This window comes from Trachurus trachurus, assembly GCF_905171665.1.
Source record: "Trachurus trachurus genome assembly, chromosome: 24".
NCBI lineage: Eukaryota > Metazoa > Chordata > Actinopteri > Carangiformes > Carangidae > Trachurus > Trachurus trachurus.
In genome coordinates this window covers 24,423,033-24,443,097 of record NC_139910.1, presented here as the reverse complement: position 1 = coordinate 24,443,097, position 20,065 = coordinate 24,423,033, and the positions used below count along the sequence as shown (strand labels likewise).

Below are 20,065 nucleotides of genomic sequence, written 5' to 3'. Positions count from 1 at the left end.
AAACGCGCCCCGTAACCTGTAATCTCTGTTTATGACAGATAAGACTACACAAATATGAACATCATAATGGTAGCCTATATAATAAATAACTCCACATACGAAATGTGTTGCTGGAGCCTCCCTGGCTCACAACCTCTAACCTGTTTTCCCATGTGACCATCTGCTGTATGTCACAATGCTTGACTAGGGTTTAAATGAGCAACACATATCTTAAGGTGAGAAGTTCAGTTACAAACATGATTATACAACATGTGCAAAACATAGTATATTCAAAAATAACAAAAGACATACATGTGGTACATTTCATAAAAACCAGGGGGGGGGGGGAGTGAAGACTAAAATATTTTTTAAGCAGCTGTGTGCTACTGTTTTTTTGTTTGTCTGTTTGTTTTTCACTGCTGGTGTCTGTCCATAGATAACAAGAGATTATGGTCAGTTTGGTTCCAAAGCAAACAAGATCCACGAATGGTCAACTAAGGTGACCCGGACTGAAATTGATCCCATTGTCTAAGTGACTTTTAGTAAACCCAGTTTGTTAGGCCACAGCTGACAATTTCTGGCTACTAGTACAGCCCATGATGTACCGCCCAAGAAGGACTATGCGAGCATGTTGGACTAAATGTTACCTCCTGAGGGAAAACAGGAGGATGAGAAAACAGATTAACACCTCCAGTGCACAATGTTCCCAAATAATGGCCTGCTCTAATTTCTTCCACCCCACATCCAACTGAGAGGTTTTTCAAAATAAGAGTTAAATATTAAATGTCTCCGTATTATGCCAAAGTCATCGCTGTTATGAAAAATTACAATTTCTTCTCTAAGATTGGACAAAAGATACAAATAAAGGGATAACTATACCTATAGTGAACTAACCTGTGCATTGTTTATTTCTGCAAGAGGTTGGACTGTGGTTGCCTAGTAGCAAATGTAGGCAAACTAAACAAAATATCCATGGCAACATGAGACACTGGAAAACACAAGCCCTGGTACAGAAAAGAAAAGAATGAATGTGTGTCAAATAAATCCCTTGTATGGTCATGATCAATATTTAACTTAATAGTGAACAACAAACTGGGACTGAAGTCGTCATTTTGCACCACCGACTAGAAAATGAGTACTAAATAACATGTAGGCTAATCATGTTTTGAATTAAAGCCAACACAGAACTTGTTTCATTATGATGTAAGATCACCGATTTTCATAGTATTTATCTGAGGGATTAGCAAATTTAACTATAGTTCTGTGGGTTCCATTCACCTCTGGCCCACAGGTGAGCCTGATGTAATACATGGTGAGAACAAGCCTTCTATAGCTCTGTAGTCTATAAAAACAGAATGAATCCAAAGTTACAGCACAGAAGGGCAAACCACAAATAAACAAACTGATAGGCAGCCTGCACTTCGTCCATCAAAGAAAAATAGCTGCAGCTGTCAGGTAAGGCTGTGAGATTTCTGAGCACTTGTGTATTTTAATGCATGCTTATCATCGAGGCTCCTGATGCAGAGTTTATCTATGTTCTGCAGGATCTTGTCATCAAGAGGGTAAAACTTAAACAGACGATACTGCAGTGCAGACTGTAGAGTTTTTGTTCCTATTTCTCTAGACAAATTACCGCAGTTCCATCATATATGATTACAAATAACAACAAATGTCTGTTCAGTGGCCTAAGGACAACAATATTGTCAGTCACTTGTACCAGGGAGGAAAATGTCCTTTGATGTGTAAACAATAAATCACTCATTACTAACCTATGTGTTTTTGACCTGGCCCTGAGCTTAGAGCCTCTCATAGAAAGAAGTGAAGAAATTCCTTCTCTTGAGGAAACCATGTCAAGAGCATCACCATCAGCATCTGTCAAAGCACCACCATTTCATATAAGAGGAAGGTCTATACATCCTTGAACATATTTATCTTCACAATCTACTCTCAGTGGTGACAACCCACCTCTGAGAGGTGAGTCACTGAAAGAACCTTTGCTGTGTTTTGCCTGAACATAAAATGGCACTTATCGCTGGAACATTTTTACATTCACTAACACACTGTGAATTAATATAAATTATATGCAAGCGCAAAATTTAAGTTGCCACAGTCCTAACATGTTTTCAATATTACATTTGGAGGTAAGCACATTTAAAACAACAGTAGATTAGAAAAGTACATTGAACCAGTAATATATACGCATTTCTTCAAGACACTGGAATAATTTCAGTCCTTTTCCAACTCACTCCCTCTTACATTAGGAGCTTTTTCAAATATTGCCACTGATCTAAAGCACATAAAATTGGCAAACTTGCCATTATTACTGTAATAATGGCTAATAACTAAGATGACTATAAACATTAGTACTCTTGATTTGAAAATGTAACTGTAATTGGTGCTTTAAAGTCTGAGTAAATTTAACTTGAAATGGTAATTGTTACAAATATAGCTGAAGTTATATTAACTATTGTGAGCATAATGGAGGATGGAGTTATAGCTATCTGACAAGATGGAGGGGGCTTTTTAAATGGATAATGTCACATAGTTTCATATTTAAACAACAAATGATCATCAGTTGAACATATCACTTAAGCCCCATTACTTATAGCCTGCATTTACCTGTACATCAACTAAATTCACTATGGATGTTGTTTTTTTTACTGCTTATACTCGTTTAACAGTAAAGCCAGATAATGGATCACAGTACATCCAAGACACTGACACACATTGAGAAAAATAATAAAATAGTAATGAAAATAGGTATGCCACACCACACACACAGTGGGTCAGTTTTGTGGTCTCGCTCAATACTGTTTGGATTGATCCTTGTTGATAGGATCAGTGATCACACATTATTAACAGTGTGGTGTGTAGGCTACTGTATACTGTATATGGTATAATGATTGAAAAGATATGTTGAGATTCTGGTTCATTATTAATCAAACTGTCATGACACGAAAAATAGAACACGTTTAGTTGTGGGACAAATTTCAATTTAAAAAGCATGTTTGATGATTTTAAATATAATAATAAATTCATGATTCAAAGACATTCATGCCAAAACATTAAAAAATACATCACAAATGAGCATATACCAGTGACTCGTCTAAACTCATTTGCAGTGTAAATTCTTTGCCAGATGTTAACTTTAACTTTCTGCACATATGGTTTTCAGGGGGAAAAAATGTCATTACTGTAATGTAATCACAGTTTCTGAGACATTTTTTAGTAATTACTTGGAAATAAACTCTCAAGAAAAAAAAAGTTTTGTCAAAAATAATTAATCCAAGATGTTTTTCTGAGATAATGAGCTCGTTTGTCATATGACACATGATTTTAAAAAGTTATGCCAATTCAAATTGCCATTTCAATATTGCAAGCAGCAAAAGTATTTCCCTATTTGCTATTTTCTCGATGGTGAACACAGCATGGGTTCTTAGAGAAAATCATGCTGAATGATTGATGACATTATGGCCTTTCTCTGGATCAGCCTGCACTGGGAGGATATTGAGGCTGCTCTGATCAATATTTGTATATAATAGCCTATATAAGCCACTGATCAGATGACTGTATGTAATGTGAAAGGCATTGCATGTGATGAACCTACAGAAAACTATCACCCAATTGTACAGTTCCCCCCAGCTATGCAAAGAGTTTTAGCAGCTTCACTGCTTTCACTCTCACTGTTCTTTTCAGTCATTTTCATTTTCAACTGCACAGCATGCAGTCTTCACACGAAAAAGGTTGTTGATTTTTTTTTTTTTTTTTAAGCTGCTGTATATCACTTGTTCAACATCAAATGACAGACAAAGCAACTGCCTGGGAGACACAGTTGAGTACTTACATAGCAGCTAAGGAGACAGATACACTCGCCAGGGGAGAGTGGAGAACAAAACAGAGCAAAAAGAAGAGTTTAATATTGGATTTTATTCACTAGGTTCACGTCTTCCTTTTTTGGGGACCCCATTTTGACGTAAAACTCCTAACCTCTGAATCAGTCTCAGAATCAGAATTGTTTCATTCTAGTTTCACTCACTTTGGAATTATGAGGTAGCCTAGAATTGTTGATATTCAAATATTTTTCAAAGTGCTGTGAGAAATGCCAGAAAGGTAAGAGTTGCTTTAAAAGTTTAGCTATTAGGCTACACAGTAGCCTACTATCGGAAATTGGAGTAAGTAGTGCCCTGAATTAAATTTTCTTTTGTGTGTCCACAGGTCTGCAGGAGGTTATATGCAGGAATGCTTTGTAAAGCTGACTTTTCTTGTCCATTGTGGCATAACTGGTTACTCTGAGTACATAACACCATCCTGACCCCAGGGATCAGGAAGTAGGCTTCACATCCATGACTGAACACTGTTGGTGAGTTTCATGTTTTTTTTAATTATTATTTATGGAGTTTTTTTCTTTCTTTAAAAAAAACTAATGCTGTTTACATTTAGCCTATGTTTTGTTTTTGCCACAAACGACATTTTTTAGTCTAAGATTATGACTGAATGAACGAAACTATGGTTCTATAACGTTATAACTTTAATATATCTATAAACGCTAATGTCGGATAATTATTTCTCCGCTTTGTTTTTCATACCACAATTTTTGTCGTCTGTGTTCGTTCATAGCATAGTCACAAACGTCCCACCACTTGTTACTACCAAGACCATAGACTGTAAGACAAGGGAAATTCCAGGCAGCTTTCATTTCTACAGGGAAACGTGAACGCAGCACACAAAGCAATGAATTGAGGGTGAAGAAGGACGGTGAAAACAAAAATGGACATCGATGGAAAATAGCCTAGTAAGACTGAGAAATAATTATCTCGTGTTAAAGCATTGGTGCAGAATAAATGCGTTGACAGCGTTACGACGAAAAAACGAATATTCAGTAAAAAGAGGTTTCGTTTCGAGCACCGACTGCTAGTCCGGTAGCTAAGTTAGCCTCAGTAGCTTAGAAACGCTAGCGTTATTAACGTTAGCTGTCAGTAACGTTATGACCCGCTAAGTCTAGCCTTGTTGTTAACGTTAGCTAGCATTTTCTCATTTTAGTGGTGTTAAACGAGAGCATTTTGTGAACCGAGTGTAACGGTTGCAGCTGATACTACACACCCCCGTTACTCTGTGCTAGATGTGTCGCTCAGCTGTTGTTGTTATTGGTCTGAAATCAAACAGCAGCCATCATTGCGTCCCCCTGAACACAGATGCAGTCATGTTCTCATAAAATGATGAGCAGCCATGCAACAGCTCATCTGCGCCAGTGGTGCCATTATTACAAGGGGTCTAGCTTACAGTGTAATGTGCCAATGAAGATAATATTACACTTAGTTTGACCATGGTTGTAGTTTCGTGAACGGCCTCAGGTTGTCGCTGTTATGTGTTGATTTCATAAACTGTACATTAAAGGTTCATTTGCATTTAATTGAGTTAAAATGGGTTGAAACTTTATGATACACACGATATCTCTAACTTCCTATTAACTAGTAAGACTGAGTTTCCTTTGTTCTTCAAGTAAAGAAATATGAAGTTCAGGTTTGGTCACCTAAAATGTGAATTCCAGACATCTCCACAGTTATAATTGAGTCATAATGTCAATTGTGGATATTGTTATATTCCTCATAGGTGTTAGGGCATGCAGTAATTGTCTTTTAGAAGAACAAAGATATGAATATGTGTGTCTTTAAAGGTGAAAATGAATAAAATATATGATGACACCTGTTGTGCAGAGCTGTCATCTATGAAGGGAATTGTCTGAGGTCAGGTATATAGTAGGTACTGAGGTCATCGCTGAGATAGGCAGACTGCAGGAACAGTAATTGAATTTGTTGACATCAGCACATCAGCTCGCTTAGACCTGTGTGAGTGGCAACACAGCCCTAGAACTGAAAAATGTTTTTTTCCCCCTTGTAGCCTAGAGGACTGTAGCTTTGCCACTGTGTCATTACAATACAGGTTGTGTCATGTCAGACGAAAGGGCTGTCTGATTTAGTTGAATGTGTCTTATTTTACTAGAGATAAGGGCACAAACACCACTAAGTGTTTTTCTGTTTTAACGTTTTTCATCAGTTTTAACATTTTTCCCTCTAAATTGACAGACCGTCTATGTCAGACCTCTGACTGGCACCTCACAGAGAACCTGAGAGGAGAAAAGTGAAAGAGGCCAGAGTTCAGGACCATGGAGGCTCGGTTTGGTAATATTGTGTTCAGCTCCAAGTTTGACTCCGGAAACCTTGCACGTGTGGAGAAGGTAGAGAAAGGCAGTTCCAGCCCTTCCTCTGATACAGCATCCAGTGGGAGTGCCCCCTCAGGAGGGTCTACCATTACCCCTGACTATGAGTTCAATGTGTGGACGCAGCCGGACTGCACTGGCACAGAACATGAGAATGGAAACAGGTAAGAAAACTTGCTTTTAGCAGTTGTTTTGTTACTTACATGAAAGGAGAGAAGGGATTGACAGTGACTCTTTACAGATAACTATCTTTGCTTGCTTCATTTTTTGTGTTTCAGATCATGGTTTTACTTTAGTGTGCGGGGTGCAGTACCTGGCAAGATACTGAAGATCAATGTGATGAACATGAATAACCAGAGGAAGCTGTATAGCCAGGGCATGGCTCCTCTTGTACGCACTTTACCTGGCAAGAACCGGTGGGAAAGGATCCGAGACAGACCCACATCTGAGGTATACACACACACACACACACACACACACACACACACACACACACACACACACACACACACACACACACACACACACACACACACACTGTTAGGCCAATGAGATAGTGCTGACAGTCTGGTCTCCTGACAACTATAATAATAACATGTCTCTTCTTCCTCTCTTCTGTCATTTTCCAGATTGTAGAGAACCAGTTCATTCTCTCGTTCACTCACCGGCTGTTGGAGGTGCGAGGGGCCACTACCTACTTCTCCTTCTGCTACCCGTTCTCTTACGCTGAGTGCCAGGAGATGCTTCAGCAGTTGGATGGGAGCCATCCCAATGCTGCTCAGCTCAGTCCAAGCAGGTACAACACATCCCTGTAACACATGCAATACATGTCACTTGACTCTGTGTTCTTTGAGCGTCAACATTCCCTCTGAAATCTCTGTTCTCGGCCTGCTCACTCTCTCAGCACACCGGGCAGTGTGTATTATCATCGGGAGTTGCTGTGCCACTCTCTGGATGGCAACAGGGTGGACCTGCTCACTGTGACCAACTGCAGCGGGATGCAGGAGGAGAGAGAACCGCGGCTGCCTAAGCTGTTTCCCGACAACAACACTCCAAGACCACATCGCTTTTCCAACAAAAGGGTACGCGTCAGTTGTGCATAAACACAATCAATATTCTCATTTATAATGTGACAACGCAGATGGTTTTTAATGACTACCCTTTAGGGAGATAAAACTGATCCCTGTTGTCGGTTCGTCTCGTGTGTTTGCAGGTGTTTTTCCTCAGCAGTCGGGTACACCCAGGGGAGACGCCCTCGTCCTTTGTGTTTAACGGTTTCCTAAACTTTATCCTAAGAAGAGACGACCCGCGCGCTCACGCACTTCGAAACATGTTCGTGTTCAAGCTCATTCCTATGCTCAATCCAGACGGGGTTGTCCGTGGACACTACAGGTAAGAATATCACTTTCACCTACATGTACTAATACAACAGAACACAACAAACTTAGTATAGTTTAAATATTTGGGTATTACATGGTTTGATTTTTTTGTTGTTGTAAATGCATTATTAAAGCAGAAGTAAGTGGTCCGGTCGTTTTCGCTAATGCTGCGTTCCAGGCAGGCTTTTGAAATCGTAAATTACAGCTTCAAGTCACAACTTACGACTTTGTAGCGTTTCAGGCAACCCACTCGTGTTTTTCCGACCTGTTTTACCGGTGAAAGTCACTATAACGGCCACTCGTAACTTCCGACCGGTGAACTCGTACCTGATCGAACTGGTACCACTTCACGGTCGGAAAAATACGAGTTTCCTTGAACGCACCATAACAGTCCTCGTCCCTACGTCGCCACATTCACGGCGTTCCTTGGCTGCACACACAGCCCTGCATGCCGTTCTCTCTCCTCATTGGATAAAAACTGTAGGATACGATAAATGTTTTCTCTTCGGCTCAGAGCAGAGCAGAGGGACTGAGAGACCCGTGTTTCAGTCCAAACACTCTATGTAAGTGATTGCTGTCGGAAGATATAACTATTTAAGACTTATATTAACACAAATATATCACTTACTTCTGCTTTAATACATTATATTTAAAAAGAAGATATGATTTAACTTGTAAAGAATACAAAAAAAATACATCTATAGCCAAATTTCACTACAGGTTTCTTCCCCCCTCTGTAGTAAACACTAAACCAAAAGTGAATAACACAGGAGGAATCTGTTGATTACACGCTGTTATAACCTGGTTACTGGAACTTTACATACATCTATGTCAGTAATCAGATCTGCCTCTTATCATATCATTGGCAGAATTATTAATGTATTTTAACCATTTTGATGATTTTTCTCTGTATAGTCTGTCATGTGTGTCACCAGTTTCACTTGGACAGAATTATTATGTGGAATTACCTTATTGACCTGTCGAAAAAAAAGTCTGAAAACGCGAGTGCGGGGTCATCATACAGTATCACGATGGCTACAGTCGCATCGTCTCACTCTCTTTTTTTCAATCCTCTTGTCAGCTACAAACTCACTCTTATGCACTGCGATTACGGACCACAGTGTGGTTTTCCACACAGCTGTCATTTAACGCATGTCAGAATAACAACAGTCTCAGTACAGATCAGTGGGCGCTGCAATCTACCACTTGTTATTTAACTGATACTGAAAACATTTGATTTTGTCTTTAAAAAGCATTTTTCCAAAAATAGGTCTTGAAAAAGGGGGGTCGTCTTATATTCGAGTCAATACGGTATTGAGAGGACAAATTCAAATGTTGAGTAGGATAGAGGAGCCAGGTCAGTTGAAACTTGCTGACCCTTTCAGCAGATGCAGGTCATCAAGTATAAGATATCAAAGTTTACTGCCTCTTCTTTTGATCATCACGAATCTGGAAAGATGTGCACCTAAAAATAGCATCTGAGCCATCTGCTCTTTAGACAAACAGGCATGTAATTAGTATGCCAGAACTGGCCCTCGGTCATACAGAAGATTATTACAGTTTTTTAATCACCAGCAATCTGTCTCTGTTTTGCAGGACTGATTCCAGAGGAGTGAACTTGAACAGACAATACCTTAACCCCAGCCCTGAGCTGCACCCATCCATCTATGGAGCCAAAGCACTGTTGCTATACCACCACACACACAACCGTTTGCACAATACACAGTCCGGAAGTCACTTTACCAGCCCTGCGCGTACACAGATCACGCCCCTCAATGTAAAACCCACCAATCAGCGCCAAGCTCCTCCCCCCACCACCTGTGAAGACAGCGTAAACCAACAAACTGCAGAGAAGGATGCAAAACCTGCGCAGCCTGAAGTTCCCATGGTGATGGAGGAAAATGTCTGGGTTACCACAGAGGTGGGGAAAGGAGACCAGAACAGTTCATCGAGCTCATCAGAGACTGTGGCCCCTGTTACTGTAGAGGTAACGATCCCAGAAGTGGAGGAACAGGAAACCATTCCACCCCAGGAGGGGGGCGTGGCATATTATGTGGACTTACATGGCCACGCCTCCAAACGTGGATGCTTCATGTATGGAAACAACCTTCCAGATGAGGGCCAACAGGTAAAAGACCGTTGGTGTGTTTCCACCTTTCAGATGATGATTTGTGTTATTGTCAAACATCTTCCCAGCTTCACTCCACTCCCTCTCCTCTGTCTGCAGGTAGAGAACATGTTGTACCCAAGACTGATCGCTGTGAACTCTGCCCACTTTGATTTCCTCGGCTGTAACTTCTCAGAGAAAAACATGTACGCTCGAGACAAGAGAGATGGGCAATCTAAAGAAGGCAGCGGGCGGGTGGCCATTCACAAGGCCATAGGGCTGCTTCACAGGTCAGACCTCAATGAGGACACATCACTTAGATCTAATTATTTTTTAACTCATATATATATATTTTTAAATGTATTTTGTATTTATACGTCATATGTATTTTTTAGATTATTGGGTCTTTATCTTAATTTATATTGTAGATAAGTCTGTGATTCTTTAGATAGATCTGTGTTTTTTAATTTTCTGTTGTTACAATTAATGAATGCTTGAATACACAGCTGCAGTATCTATCTATCTATCTATCTATCTATCTATCTATCTATCTATCTATCTATCTATCTATCTATCTATCTATCTATCTATCTATCTATCTATCTATCTATCTATCTATCTATCTATGCTTTCTAGTTCAATCAAAATACAGTTTACAGTTAAGTCATGTTACTGTTTTTGCCTGCCCAACAGCTACACTTTGGAGTGCAATTACAACACAGGAAAATCCATGAATACCATTCCACCTGCCTGCCATGACAACGGACGGGCAACCCCCCCTCCACCTCCATCATTCCCTCCAAAATACACTCCAGAAATATTTGAACAGGTAGGAAGAAAAGAGTCTGTTTGGTTTGTTTTACACTTATTTCACCCAATTAATGCATGAATTGATTTCACTCATCCAAAACTATTGACTTCCTGTCAGCAGCTGATATTTCCAATCCAGTGTTTGTTGCAGTGTTCTCAATCAAGTGTTGTTGTGTTGCAGTGCTGTTATAAATGTGTGTGAAATCTGATGACCACAAAAGCCATGTACAAACAGAATTTAAGTAAAAACAAAAAAAAGGCTGCTCTGAGGTAAACTCAGGTGATTGTGTGCATCAGGTGGGGCGTGCTGTGGCTGTCTCAGCCCTGGACATGGCCGAGTGTAACCCCTGGCCACGACTGGTTCTGTCAGAGCACAGCTGCCTGACAAACCTCCGAGCCTGGATCCTGAAGCACGTCCGCAACACCAAAGGCCTGAACGCACACATCCACTCTCACCCTCCACCAAGAATACACCACAATGGCAACAAGGCTTCACCGCCAAAGAATTTCAACAAGTGAGTACAAAGAAAGCCAAACAACCTAAACACAAATGCACCATGGAGTGCTTTGAGTGTTCATGAAAACAACTGTTTGATTGTGCTTTGTGTTGTTTTTTTGTCTTCTTTTTTTTTTCTCCCTGGCAGCTGTCTGTCTGGCTCAGCGTCGGAGAACACCCTCAGCCGTGTTCGCTGCAACAGCCACAGTAGCAGCAGCCAGACGCCCTCCCCAAAGATGCACAGCTCTCCCAGCTTCACTTTTGGCTGCCCCCCATCCAGAAGTCACACGCAGCACAACAGCACACACACAAGTGGGCGCGGAGGCAACAAGACGCTGGGGCCGGTCAGGGGTAAGCTGACCTCTCAACAATCTGTCCGTCTTGCTGGTCTGTGTTTTCTATCACCTCTTCTCTCTCTCAACATCACACATTCTGTCTCCTACTGGCTCTTTCTGGCTGCTGTACTACTGTTCACTGATGCTGACGAATGGTGGATGGCCGGTAGTGTGGTTCTTTAAACAAGTCAGATTTTTTTGTGTCAGCGTCTGTGATAGTCAGCTTCAGGCTCATTGTACCTGGGTCCCAGACTTTGGAGGATTTTTTGACTTTAGAGACATGAAGAAAGTGATTCTTGTCTTGGATGTCTCTGGCTTGTAATATGAGCTTCACCCCTGCATGACCCGAGCATGACCCCACCTGCTGCTGCTGCTGCTGCTGCTGCTGCTGCTGCTGTCTGTGCATGTTTTTGTCACCTCCAACTGTAGTCCTGCTCTGACTGACGATCACACAGCATGACTTTTGTGTTTGTGAGCCCTGTTCCCAGGCACCAACACCAAACTGATTGTTTGGACGGAAAATTTGTCTCAAACCATGTTTCCATCCACACGTTTTTATTTGCATTAAGCAATATCAAATTAAAAATGTCTTATGGAAACTGTAAAATAAATCATGAATATCCATAAAAAGGTAATACAATCGATTTTCTCTTGATCGATACAAAGTAATCAACAAATGCTGATGGAAACAGTTCTTTGCCGGATAAATGTGAGTTGCGAATCTGCGATCATGTTTCCGCTATGTATTCCCAGCTGTTCAAAGATGCAGGTATACAGGCAGACAGACCAGCTTCATGTGAAGTGTCACCACCTCCCAGAACAGTTTGAAGCGCTGCCGTTCGGTGTCAAACAAGTATTTAACACATCTGCATCTGCATCAAAACGGTGTTTACACGCCACTGTCTTCTGATGACAGGTGTGTCGCATTATAAGCACCAGCCTATAGCCTATAACTTGTGCAATAGCCTATTTACTTCACACTTGGCCTGTGCACAGCCCCGGATAATCGGTTAAAGATGAAGGATGGATGTCCTTCTATTTTGCGATTTAGTACAAAAATGAATGAAAACACCTTAAATTGCAAGAAAACTAATGAACCAATATCATCGCAAAACAGCACATGACGTCATTGCGCACGGCTTTTTATTTGATTTAAAGGTCTTAGATAGAAACACACTTGAACTGGCATTATTCACATTAATATGTTTATCGATCTTGAGATAATTCGATCGACAAGTGGATGGAAACATGGTTTCAGTTATACAGATTGATTTTGACTTTATCCACCTTCTTCCGAACGTCAAAAACGTAAACCGGTTTTGCTCTTCCGGGGGAACTGAATGTTTCCGTTTCCATGGTTTCAGTAAATGCATGGACCTTTTTTTTTTTTCATTGAAAATCTGTAAAACGCATGGATCATCACACCAGCTTTTAACAATTTCACACAAACGGATATCCAAGCCAGCATTAATAGATCCATGCGCAACTATGACAACTAGTGAAACCATGGAGACGTAAACATACAATTCCACCGGAAGAGCAAAAACGGCTTCCGTTTTTGACATTTGGAAACTTGTGGATACCGTCAATCAGCTTCTAGGATGATCGTAACATCCAGTGTGCCTCAGTACATGGCTCCTGTGTGGAGCAGTTTCCACTGGTACCCACTTCATGTTTGCACTGCACACAATCCCCGCATGTCTCTGAGTTGGTGTGCGTATGTGTCTCCCTCTCTGTAGACCCTAAGCCTCAGGAGAAGAGACGTCCCCCCCACCACCGCTCCATCCTCCGGTCCCCCAGCAACAGCCACACACCCTCACGTCCCCCGCTCTCACCCCCTTCCTCCTCCTCCTCCTCGTCCTCCTCCGTGTGCGCTGCAGGCTCCTGCCCCCTCCCAGCCTCCGTCAGTATGACAGGTCTGTACTCCCTCCAGCCCCCCAGCCTCTCCACCTTGCTCCCCTCCCTGCAGGCTCTACCCCGCCCTGCGCTGCTCTCCAAACTGAGCCCCCTGCTCCTTCAGAGTTTACCACCGGCCACCAACTCTCCAACTGGGCCCACCCAGGACTGAATCTAACCTGACCTGTGAGGGCCACTGTGTTGGTGTGTGTGTGTGTGTGTGTGAGTGGACAGAGTGATTGTAGGTGCAAATCGCTGCCTGGTGTGTGTCTGTGAGTGCATGAGTGAAACTTCCATTGGTGCTAGCTCTTCTAACTTTTCTTCAATTATTTGAGTTTTTCCTGCCACACACATCTGCATTATTACACGTACCTTCAGTAACGGCACCTTAGGAAAAATGAAACACTTGGGAGTGCAAATGTTCTTGAATTGTCACGTGCGACTGAGACGTGTTGAGACTGAGAAAAATGTTTTTCTTTTCATATTCAACGTTTCAAATCAAGCATTCTGTAACAACAAAACAGACCAGTTAGTGTGTGAATGCATTAAGCAAAGAGCAACAGTTGGCTTGGTTACGTAATGTCCATTGTGCCCATGAACTTGCTGAATAAACAGTAGATATTAGCAGTATGCATTGCTAATAGAAATATTATACTAATGGATTCTAAATCTAATAATAATGATAATCAATTTTTATGCCAAATCATAACATAAGATTATCTCAAGGCACTTTACAAAGTAAGGCCAAGACCTTACTATAATATTTATCAAAGTGAAGAATTTAGTCTAATCTGAAAAGTCAAAAGGATGTTTGCCTCCAAAACCCAAAACGGGAACTCGTTCCACAGGTGAGGAGTCTGACAGTGAAGGCTCCTCCTCGCATGCTACGCAAAGTGGCGTATGCTACTGGGGTAAGAGGGAACTATGAGCTCTTATGAGATATTATGGAGCCCAGACATTAAGGGCTATCTGTGTAAGGAGAGGGTTTTTGTATTCTGTTATATAGGGAGCACAGCGAAGATAACACAGGAGCAATATGAGCTCTTTTTCTAGTTCCTGTCGTGACTCACGCTGCAGTATTTTGAATCAAGTTGGAGCTTTTCACAAATTGGGGCACCCTGACAATACAGAGTTAAAGCTGTCCAGTCTGGGGGTAACACTCATTGATTTGTTTTGTGGCGTCCTGTTAAAGCAGGGCGTTTCTGATTTTCACAATGATGCCCAGTAGGAAGAAGACAGTCTTAAACAGAAATTAATCATGGCTCGTGGTTCCTTGTAGTATAACCAGAGGCCTGGATACTGTCTTCTGAAGTAACAATTACATGATTACACTGAGTAAGTCACTTTCACAGTCTGTATACAACTAATAAACTAAGAATTACCATATTACTGTGCTGATATTTGGGAAATACTGTTACTCTATTTATAATCAGCATCAATATGATTTACCTTTGCCATGTTGCACTTTAATTTTTTTATTATTTATTTATTTAATTTATTTTGTTAGAGATGGGGTTTGCAAAATTAGACTGAACATCGTGTGGCTTCTCATTCTATGAACTATTTAACAGCACTTTCTGATCTTTTGTTCCTTTTCCCACTATATTTGTATGTCTCTCTGTAATTGTCTTATGCAAAGCAGTGCAAGTCGCAGGCTGATCACACTGTCTTATTATAGTCATGTATGGTGTTAGCTCTGAGTAGGACTTGTAGTTTTGTAGTCTACATTTAAATTCCACATTCAAAAGCTCTGTTGTTTTATTTTTGTGTGTAAGTCTGTGATATTTATGAAACCTGCATCATTCCAGTGTCAGTCCCGTCTTGGTGCTGACGCTGTGATATTCACAGAGTAGCCTACTGCCAGAAACCTCACGTGGACCATCGCTAGCTTAAATCCTCCTGGATGATGGAGTTGTGAAAAAAAAAAGATTGTGTCATGCAGCTGCCAACAAGCAATATCATATAAAACTATTAGTTTTTCCAGCTGTGTGACAAAGTCAAAAGTTGGCAAGGGTTAATAATTTTCTATTAAGATTCCAATATTGCTTTGGGTGTATATAAACTATAGAAGTTTTTTAATTAGATTGTGTTTCGTCAAGCTGCTGATGAAAGCACTGACCATTACCTATTTACAGTACGCACGTTAGTGTGTTTTGTTGTGTGAATTGAATTTGACAGGTGTGTAGTCGATGGTCAAAGTTAATATATTTTGTGGTTGGCAGAGGTGAGAGATGATATTGTCTTGGTCAGTATGTATAAGCCTCATAGACCAATTGTGGAATCATAGTGATTTGTCTGTGATTCCGTTTTTTGTGCTGTCATCCACTGTACTTGGATGATGGTTTGTGTTTGAAGACCAGCAGTTCTAGAAGCAAATAAGATGCAGAGGTGACACGTCTGTGACCTGGAGAGGTTTTTATTAGCAGCCGATAAACCAGACCTTTGATCGATCGGATCAAAAAAATAGCTTTCTGAATATCTGGCCTTGCCGTAGCTGTCGTCTGTTCCAGTGCTGTGACATTGTAGTTATGGTGTGCCTTGCTCTGTTGTAAACAGTAGATCTAGGAGGCTGAAGAACCTGGCAGAAAACCTGGATTATGTTGTAATCTGACAGGTCATCCGTCTTGCCTTTACTTCTGCTTTGTCGTGCAAGATGTGACGACAAAGGAAAGATTTGAGGAATTTATTTATAATGGAGTGGCTTTTTTGAGTATACAGGCCTGAGACACTGTACCATTAAAAAAAACTACTGTATATCACAGACAGTGTTTGGACATCGAGTTAAAGGGGCATATTTAAGATTTTTGTCGACCTTTTCACAAACGAAAAAAACGATCTTATTAAAGCAGGTCAAACAAAGTTGGATGTCAGTGACTCTCTGCAGCACCGTCTTCTCCTTAATAATTAATATAGCAGTGAAAACTGTCAACCCACTAAAAATTTGATTGTCATTTTGTGCTACTGAGACAACAGTTTTACTGAATGCTCATTTGATAGCACTACGATGCTGATTTTCATGTAGCCTGTACCCACTTCATCCAGCACGGTGGGGAACAAGTGTATTATGAGCTTTCATTCCAGACCAGTGCCCTGAAAAATGTCGAGAGCATCTGCTTTCTCACTGTGAACTTCAATGTCCTGTTGTTTCAAACCTGAAGCATCAATATCTTCATCCAGAATAATTAAAAAAAAGAAAAAAAAGCCCAAGGTGGAAACACACTGTATGCATAGTCACATTCCCATGAGGTCGCTCTGCTTTAACCTCCTTATGAGAATGTTTCCTTCAACGTGGTGCTAACCTTCTATACCAGACTACGGTTAAGTGTTTGTCTGTGTAACTCTTTAAAGAATGTCACCTTCTTCTTAAATGTGCTGCTGTCCTTTAACGCCTCTCTGTTTTAACCTCTGGAATAAAAACGATCCTTTTGTGAAGCAACTTGTGTGTGCGAGTCCTCTGCTCTCTATTCACTCTGTTGCATGTGATCTCTATTTATCTGCATCAATGTAGAGTTCAATGACGAATAGGTCAAGGTGCTTTGAAGTCAAGACAATGATTCATTCCAACATGTTAAACTCTGTCAAAACATGTCTCACTTGACCACTGACACATCATCGTGTTTTACATTTGAATGTTTTATATACTTCAGTTTTCCTTTTTCCTTTGATCGTGTGCTGGAGTAGTATTGCCTATAGCCCACCTGCTTTTCTCCCCTCCTTTCCCTGTTTCTTTTCTTTTTTTCTTTTTTGTATTCATGTCCCTTCATTTGGTTAACAGGCCTCAGCTGTCCAGACTTTCAGGCCAGTGGACCCGGTGCAGAGGGTTGGTCCAGAGTGCCTTTCCCCATGCGTCCTGGGCGTGTGGGGAGAGGATGCAGAACTCACCACCCCACAGAGGCCCGTACAGAGGTTAGCTGCTCCGACTGCTGCTTCACTCACAGATCAACCTCTCCTCATTTCACATAATAATATTTCTACAATATAGCTTCAATACAAGATACGTGTTGTTTACAAAGTATTTCTATGGTGTCTCCATCAGTCACAGACTGCTAAAGACTCAGGGCCTGAACACATCCTCTCCTCCATCAAATTTAGCAAGTGAGTCAAATCGTGTCTCTACTGAACAAGAGAATGATAACAACATTGAGACATTGTATATTTTGGGCCACAACGCCACTGTAATTTTTCCATGATTGGTGAAAAATATTAACCTCTTCATTTCCCGCCCAGGTGTGAGCTACAACCTCATGTGAGCCGCATCCCCATCCGGAGGTTGGGCTCAATAGACACCTCTAAAACAACCCTCGCTAGCAATAATCCAGAGGAGTCGGCCACCATGAAGGTGTGGAAGCTGCTCAGACCAGGCCTCCATCGGCACCTGTCACTAACAGGTATGTACACACACACACACACACACATGCGTAAGGGTTAATGTGGTATCAGCTCTGTTTGGCTTAAAGGGAGTCACATGACTAATAATTGGATCAGTTATGATGTGGCTAGTGACTGACAGGTCATCTAAAGACACATGCATGGATGAACCCAAAAAGAACAATGTCACTCAGAGTGACTCTGCACCTTTTGATCTAAAGGGATAGTTCAATTACCATAATCCCTATAGTTTTAGGAGTAGGTTCGTTACCTTAATCCAACAACTCCAAAACACTCTCGTTGACATGTTGTGACCTGCACATTCACCATGCAATGAGATAATAACGGAACATTACGAGACAGAGTTGTTTTCGAGGTGAATTCATGCTTAACCATCAGGGGCAGTTTTTCGGCAAGCAGATTCTGCATTTGCCTCGAAAAAACAACTCTGTCTCGCAACGTTACGTTATTACTGTATCTCATAGCGTGGTGAATGTGCAGGTCACAACTTGTCCACTAGACCGTTTTGGAGTTGTTGGATTGTGTATTTGATGAGTCTGACGAGGGAAGCCAAAAAATCCCATTAGCCTCCGTAGCGTAGCTCTGAGCAGCTCGCAGCTCTGCTCCGCCATTCTAGAAATAGCTTGCACCGACAATTAAAGGTAATGAACCTACTCCTAAAGGAATATGGCCAATTTGCCAAAATGTTGAAGGATCCCTTTAATGTTGCTGTTTTATGTCAATGTGCAGGTGTATCGGGAAAAGATGGTGCCATACACCTGGCCTCCAGGGCATTAATGAAGAAGAACGCAGACAGGAGTTTACACTACAAAGGAAATGTTATCATAGAAACGGAACCAGAGGTGGATGAAACACTGAAACAGGTGAAACCAGACGTGCACGCTTTGTGTTAAATAGAATAAAGATTACAGTAAGACTCAATGAATGACCTCTCACCACGTGTTGCAATGTTGTCTTGGAAGGTTGAGGAAACTCCAGCGATACCTCTGCCTGAGCCCGTCAACCTGTGCGAGACAGTGACCCTGTGTGGAGAAGCTTAGGAACTGCACGGAAGAGGAGGCCGATGTGTTTTAAAGTGAGCCTATGACCATGTTGTGAGCACAACAGCTGGGCATTGAACAGAGGAGGGCATTGTCATCCCAGGAGGATTAATTTGGGCATCTTAACGTGCAATATAACATTTTTATCATCGTTTGTTCAGGTTTCTGAGCATGCATTATGTATTCAACCATGCTGTTCAACATGGCTACACCTGCCCAGTACAAACACTGAGTAGCTTTACTAGAGCAGCTGAGGGTTAAGTGCCTTGCTTGTTGACACCACAGCAGTGGTTGATAGAGGGGAGAGGCACAACATTTTGCCCCTCCCAGTTTTCCAACTGATCAAAATCCAATGACTTGAAATATCTTTGAACATTTCAGCTACTATCACTGTACCTCAAATTTGTGTTTTTGGAATTTGTTTTTTTTCCTGCTGTTCGCTCCCACAATAATGCAGCAGATGCGCTCAGACCAATACTGTTATGCACTAATAGATGTACACTCTTGTTTTCACAGTCAACCACTTTACTATTACTGCAAAGGCTGACTTAAATCAGACTGACACGCACGACAGCACCTTTTCAACCTCCTGTATCTCCTTTGTGGGTTTAGAAACAATTGTGTAGAAAGTGTGTATTTAATATCATTATACCAGATATTTTGTCCTTCTATTTTGTGTAGAATGCCCATAAATGGTAGTCACCTCCTGTTGGACCTTTTCATGGTTTGTTTCTACCACACTGGTCAACAGAAAATTACAGAAAGGTCAAATTGTAAAATTACACTTAACTAAGTTAAGTAAAAATGTGACATAATCATTAGTGTTGTGTAGTTAAGTTCACAGGCCATGTCTAGCACAGGATTTTGTGTAAATACACCAAAACTCTCAATATTTAACCCAGTGACATGAAGCCTGGTAATAACAGCATTATGCACAAATGTAGAACTACAGAAAATCCAGCTGTAGCCAGCTAGAGAATTGTAACTTGGAACATTTGATTTACAAGCATGAATGTCAAAGTTACACAGGTCCACAGTTGACCTAACTGTAAATCTTACCTCAAACTTAACTGGAGAAGGGTGAACCCTTATTCAAATATTTAGTTATTTATATTTAATGCAGACAAAGTTTGAGATTATATTACAGGAACTCCGAATATTAAAGTACATTGAACAGCTGCTTTGATTCAGCTTAATAAATCATGAAAAGGTACAAAGGTGTGTTGATCTTTTATGGGCAATATATATTTGTACTGAATATACTTTTTCTGTCACATTCCTACAGAGCTTTCTGCTCCACAGCATACCAGTATGGGAACAAATATATGTGATATATATATATAAATAAAGCAAGCTATGTTGGAACTTTAAAACTAAGTATAATATATCAACTTGAAATAAACGTTGTGTACTGTAA

The 20,065-nt window shown here is 41.0% G+C and overlaps 1 protein-coding gene across 4 annotated transcripts; it reads left to right on the top strand.

Annotated features, from left to right (window-relative positions):
* Nucleotides 1–1,340: 1,340 nt before the first annotated feature.
* agbl5 (AGBL carboxypeptidase 5) lies at nt 1,341–19,985 on the top strand. 4 transcript variants are annotated; one of them, XM_084000582.1, is made up of 18 exons: nt 1,341–1,434; nt 4,195–4,339; nt 6,063–6,360; nt 6,475–6,646; nt 6,826–6,992; nt 7,101–7,278; nt 7,410–7,588; nt 9,172–9,703; nt 9,803–9,972; nt 10,376–10,511; nt 10,790–11,007; nt 11,137–11,339; nt 13,063–13,239; nt 16,995–17,125; nt 17,256–17,314; nt 17,447–17,607; nt 18,338–18,471; nt 18,571–19,985. In XM_084000582.1, exons 3-18 carry the CDS (start codon nt 6,143–6,145, stop codon nt 18,646–18,648), a joined length of 2,913 nt encoding a protein of 970 aa, XP_083856708.1. In that variant the 5' UTR covers nt 1,341–1,434; nt 4,195–4,339; nt 6,063–6,142; the 3' UTR covers nt 18,649–19,985. The 4 variants fall into 4 exon arrangements, with proteins under 4 accessions (XP_083856708.1, XP_083856709.1, XP_083856707.1 ...); XM_084000583.1 differs by lacking the exons at nt 1,341–1,434; nt 4,195–4,339 and adding an exon at nt 4,654–4,771 and having other exon boundaries at nt 18,571–18,683; nt 19,165–19,985; XM_084000581.1 differs by lacking the exons at nt 1,341–1,434; nt 4,195–4,339 and adding an exon at nt 4,654–4,771.
* Nucleotides 19,986–20,065: the final 80 nt, after the last annotated feature.

Coding starts and splice junctions, on each gene's coding strand:
- agbl5 (XM_084000582.1), top strand. CDS start 6,143: ATGGAGGCTCGGTTTGGTAATATTGTGTTCAGCTCCAAGTTTGACTCC. Junction 6,993..7,100: donor GCTCAGCTCAGTCCAAGCAG/GTACAACACATC, acceptor TCACTCTCTCAG/CACACCGGGCAGTGTGTATT. Junction 17,315..17,446: donor TCCTCCATCAAATTTAGCAA/GTGAGTCAAATC, acceptor TTTCCCGCCCAG/GTGTGAGCTACAACCTCATG.